General features: G+C 36.1%; 1 protein-coding gene across 1 annotated transcript; it reads right to left on the reverse strand.

The window, feature by feature from the left end:
• Positions 1 to 822: 822 nt before the first annotated feature.
• On the reverse strand, positions 823 to 4,207 carry ifi27.7 (interferon alpha inducible protein 27.7). Its single transcript, XM_016235398.1, has 4 exons — positions 4,117 to 4,207; positions 3,991 to 4,023; positions 2,886 to 3,047; positions 823 to 1,425 (listed from the first exon to the last, which is right to left on the reverse strand). The coding sequence occupies exons 1-4, from the start codon at positions 4,124 to 4,126 to the stop codon at positions 1,316 to 1,318; spliced, it is 315 nt and encodes a 104-aa protein (XP_016090884.1). The 5' UTR covers positions 4,127 to 4,207; the 3' UTR covers positions 823 to 1,315.
• Positions 4,208 to 4,911: the final 704 nt, after the last annotated feature.

A 4,911-nucleotide genomic window follows, 5' to 3' on the forward strand; every position in this document is an offset into this window, starting at 1 on the left:
CTTATATGAGATCACGGGAAAAACCCCACCTGAAGAGGTTTTTAGCAGCAAAGCCATAGAATAACTGTTTTTGGTTCCCCAAAGAACCTGTTAATGAGTTCTTAAAAAGGCCATTTCTTTCATTGTGTGAAGAACAATTTAATTATCTCAAGAAACATTTTCCACTGTAAAGAACCTTTTGTGCATTGGAAAAATTCCATGGATGTTAAAAGTTCTTAGATGTCAATAAAGACTTATTTTAAAGATTCTATTTGGTTGTACTATACCCTTCTGGTCAACTTCAAAACTCTGTATTGAAACTTATTTTATCCATGATTAATCACGTTTGTGCTATTCATCATTTGTAAGTCAGTGTGGATTATAAAGTGTCTGTAAAGTAATTGTCAATGTAACATGTAAAAGAATGCAAAAATTATAGATTTTAATAAATAATACTTTAGGAATGATGGAAGTTTTTAAATTTGCATTGATTGATCTTACACAAATACATTTATCATACATATATCTTTTTAACATTTTATATCTTTTGAATGTAATCATTAATCAGTAAGTATTCAATGATCAAGGTATTGTGTAGTCTAGAGAGTAAATGTTTTTTTGTGTAACTTTTAAGGGGTCACTCAGCTAGTGTGAATTTGCCAGGTGTGTGCATATGTGTCCGTCTTGACATGTTTTTATGAACGTTAGCAATATGCATCAGATATGACATGGTGTGATGGAGGCGACTCTCCAGGGAGCCTCCTGGTTGGTCGAAGCTGAGGAACCAAGGGATTTCGGTCACCTTGAAATTTATTTTTATAAGCTACTGTGACCCTGTTTGTTCATCTCTTTGCTCACAGACAGCAAGCTGTGTGTAAACCAGATCATTTTCTGCAGAAAATTTAAGCAAGACAAAGACAAAACTCTGTTTGGTTTTTCATTCTCAGGCTTCACAATTATTTTATTACTTTATTAAATCAGAATTCCGGCGACAGAATTCAAATTTCTAGTCACATTATTAGCTACATGAATTTACTACATGGATTCGTTTTAAAGTAGTCACATTTTCGCAATCTATGAAAAACAGTATGAATAATTCAAAAAAAAAAAAAAGCTGTAGAATCATGCATAATTTTAGTTACAAAGTGCCAAATGAAAAATCACAGATTTTTCAATATCTCTAAAGTTTTGGGTGCTTACATTCTTATTTTCAAAATGTTATAAATGGTTTCAAATCAAGCTACACACAATTACTTTAAACACACAGTGGCTGCTGCTAAACTCCTTTCATGGTAGCCGGCTGTGAACAGAAGCTCTTTGGACTCCAGTACATTTCTCATTTCCTCATCCTCTTCAAGAAACCAAATGCTCCACTTACTAGAGCTCCTGCAGCACCGCCCACAGATGCCACGCCAGCTGTTGCTGTTGCAGACATACCAGCAGCACCTGAAAAAATTCAAATTAAAATTAAAAAAAGCTTTATTGTCTATCCCCAATGGGGTAGAAAATTGTCTTTAGACAAAGGCTCAAACAACAACACAAATAATAAATCACAACTAAAGTTAACAATACATACATCACTTCAAAAAACAATAACCTTTAAGATCCTATTTAAAATACCAATGGCAGTTGGGATAAAGGTCTTCTTATACTTGGCATTTTTCACCAAAGGCACTTTATCCTGTCTGCCGGATGGATGTAACTGAAAAGAACTATGCAGGGGATGGGAAGAGTCTCCCACAATAACAGAGACTTTCCTTTTTAATGCCACAGTATCCACTGTATTTCTGATGGGCCTACTGTGTTTTGAATTATGGGTGGCACTTGGGGAACTTTCATTCAAAAAGACTGAAATTAATCATTTCAAATCATAAGGTTCTACAAATAAAGCTTATCCGTCTGTTTGACTGAATGAGCTGTCGATTTTCCTTCATGTTTTATTTTCAGACATCATGAGAACAACGTAACGCTTGGTCTTTTAACGTGACATGTTATAAGAATATCTATGGCAAGAGCTCTTTTCAGTCGCTGCATTCTTTTCCTCATGATCATTTTCTTTTTTTTCCTTTTGCATTCCACTGTAATAGTATGAAAAAGGAAAGGAAAGGAAAACATGTACTGCCCATTTGTGGCCTGTTCTCCAGATTTAATTTACGATATATCCCAATTCACTGGAAGAGACGAAGAATCTCTGGTTTTTCTCCTCACGTCTCTATCCAGGTTTGTTTGTTTTCACAGGTAAATACAATTTATTATCTGCCAAAATGATGAAAATCACTTTGAAATAGTATCACACAATGCTAAGGTTAATTAACATTTTTGATTAAGGCAACATATATTACATAATACAAATATTACAGTGATATTTCACCCGTCCATTACTGTGGAAGGGATCGGGCTTTTGGGGTTATTCATGGTCTGTTGAACATACCTTGTTTATGCTTTTATGTAATTTTAATGTTCGATGGTTGAAGTGTGAGTAGAATAATGTCATCTCATTGTACCCAGTAAAAGGAAAAAAAAAACCTTTTTCCGTTCATAAAGCAAGCCTTTTACTAATTGCTTACAGCTTAACAGAAGTTACACCCATAATTCGTGAAAAAGGGTCATGGGGCATAGGAATAAGGTGGATAGAGATCAGTGAGAGGTACTTGTCAGAACACAAAAAGCCTTATAACAGCAATAACTGAATCAGAATGACACTGAGAACAGGTGCACCCAGCCCAGTGATGTCATACAAGTTCATACGTGCATCTTAGAATAAAAACCGTTCCATTTACATGACTCAGGTACTACTGTTCCATGACAATTCAGTTACACCTGTAGCTTATTAGACTAACTAATTTCAGTACAGGTTTGTTACATTGTTTTGCTCTTAAGGCATTTATACTCTTATTAGAAAATACCTGCAGATTGGAGGAGAGCGACCAAACTTCCCGCAGCCACACCCCCACCGCTGGTGATGGCTGCTGAGGACATCATGCCAGCAGCCGTAGAACCTGCCGTGATACCGGCGGCGGTGAACCCAGCCACGCTGAGCGCAACGGGGGCCAAAAGTACTGCACCAGCTAATCAACAGGAAAAGAAACTGTTCAAAGCATTTCAGTGAAAAATTGTCATTTGTCATTTCAATTACTACATTAACAAGCATTTCTCTGTTAAATGAGTTATTCACCCAAATATGAAAATTTGCTGAAAATGTACTCACCCTTAGGACATCCAAGATATGGATGAGTTTATTTCTTCACCAGAACAGATTTGGAGAAATTTAGCTTTACATGCCTCGCTCACCCATGAATCCTCTGCAGTGAATGGGTGCCGTCAAAATGAGAGTCCAAACAGATGATTACAAAAAAATAAATAAAAATCACAATAATCGACACTACTTCAGTCCATCAGCTAATGTGTGAAGTGAAAAGCTGCATTTTTGCAAGAAACAAACGTAAGAATGTTTGTAAGAAACTTTTAAATGTCTAAAAAAAAAGTCCATAATCCTGCTTTCTCCAGTGAAAAAGTCCAACCCCTGTTGTCCTCTCACATCAAAATCCACCAACAGATTTGTTTCGATCGGTTTTCGCTTGTAAATGGTGCTTGATCTGTGCAGATTTCTCTGCTGATTCAGACTAGGCAATTTTTTCCATTTTTCACTGGATAAGGCAATATTATGAATAGAGGACTGCTAATTTACACGGCAATAACAGATTGAAAAAAAATTCTTTATAATAGAATCGTTTATTACAAACATGCAGCTTGTGGTTTACTTGCATAACAGTTTTATAGTTTATATCAGCTGACTGAACTCATTCTGACGCTCTTCATTTTTTCCCCCTAAAGGTTGATGTCATGCTACATTTCTCCAAATCTGTTCCGATGAAAAAAAAAAAAACTCCTCTACATCTTGGATGGCCTGAGGGCGAGTACATTTTCATTTTTGGGTTAACTATTCTTTTAATCTTGCTCAAACACATTTAAACGGGCCTATATTATTTGCTGGTCTTTGCGTACACTTACCAGCAGTCCCAGCTGTAATCCCAATGAATTGACCTGAAAATTAAAATAAAAAGTATTTAAAAACAAACGACGAAACACAGAGGAGATATATTTGCTTTGTGCCGTTTATGGAAATTGGGTACTCACCCCACGACATGTTCGGTTTACATTAAACTACAGAGCGAGAACAGCCTACTTCCTTCTTCTTCTTCTTCTTTTGTGTTTAATGGCGGTTGGCAAAGCACATCTGAAAGATGTTTTATCATTTCATAACATATTTCGTCTTTTCCTGGCGATGTATGTTTCACCCCGTGTAACACCTGCTTCAGTTCATACATTGTAAAATCTGTATCCAATGTGCATCCAGATAGCACTTTTCGAACCAACACATTAGGATTCTCTTTCAAAATGTGTTCCCTCTGTACTTTCATACTTTCCGAAACATTATTATTACTATGAACCTTAACGAATGCTTCTGCTAATTCCTCTGCCTTTTCTTCATTAGTCATTATATATTTACCCTCTTTTATTAAAACTGGAATGCTTTTATACATCTGTTTCCCACCCATCTTCCTAACCATATTCCACATACTTCCTTCTTCTTCTTCTCTCGAGTTTATGGCGGATTGGCAAACCCAGCCTACTTTCGACAGTATTTTCTTCTTCTTGTACCGTTTAATGGCTGTTGACAAGCCAATTTATGCTGTATTTCCGCCACCAACTGGACTGGAGTGTGAAGCATCAGCCGTTAGGGGAGATGTTTGCTTAACTCCCCCAACAGCTCTTTAATTAATGTAATGTAAATTCCATATCAGGATGGTCATTAGAAGGCCTTTTCTCCATCATAATATTTGAATGATCCTTTTTACTTGGTTTTCTATTTATTTTCATTTCTTCTGTTATGTTATCATTACGGTGTATTCAAACACCTCTGCTATAATT

Source organism: Sinocyclocheilus grahami, unplaced genomic scaffold, assembly GCF_001515645.1.
Source record: "Sinocyclocheilus grahami isolate Dianchi unplaced genomic scaffold, SAMN03320097.WGS_v1.1 scaffold466.1, whole genome shotgun sequence".
NCBI classification, from domain to species: Eukaryota; Metazoa; Chordata; class Actinopteri; order Cypriniformes; family Cyprinidae; genus Sinocyclocheilus; species Sinocyclocheilus grahami.

Coding starts and splice junctions, on each gene's coding strand:
- ifi27.7 (XM_016235398.1), bottom strand. Junction 3,048..3,990: donor GATTACAGCTGGGACTGCTG/GTAAGTGTACGC, acceptor CCTGTTGATTAG/CTGGTGCAGTACTTTTGGCC. Junction 1,426..2,885: donor CGCTCTCCTCCAATCTGCAG/GTATTTTCTAAT, acceptor GAATTTTTTCAG/GTGCTGCTGGTATGTCTGCA.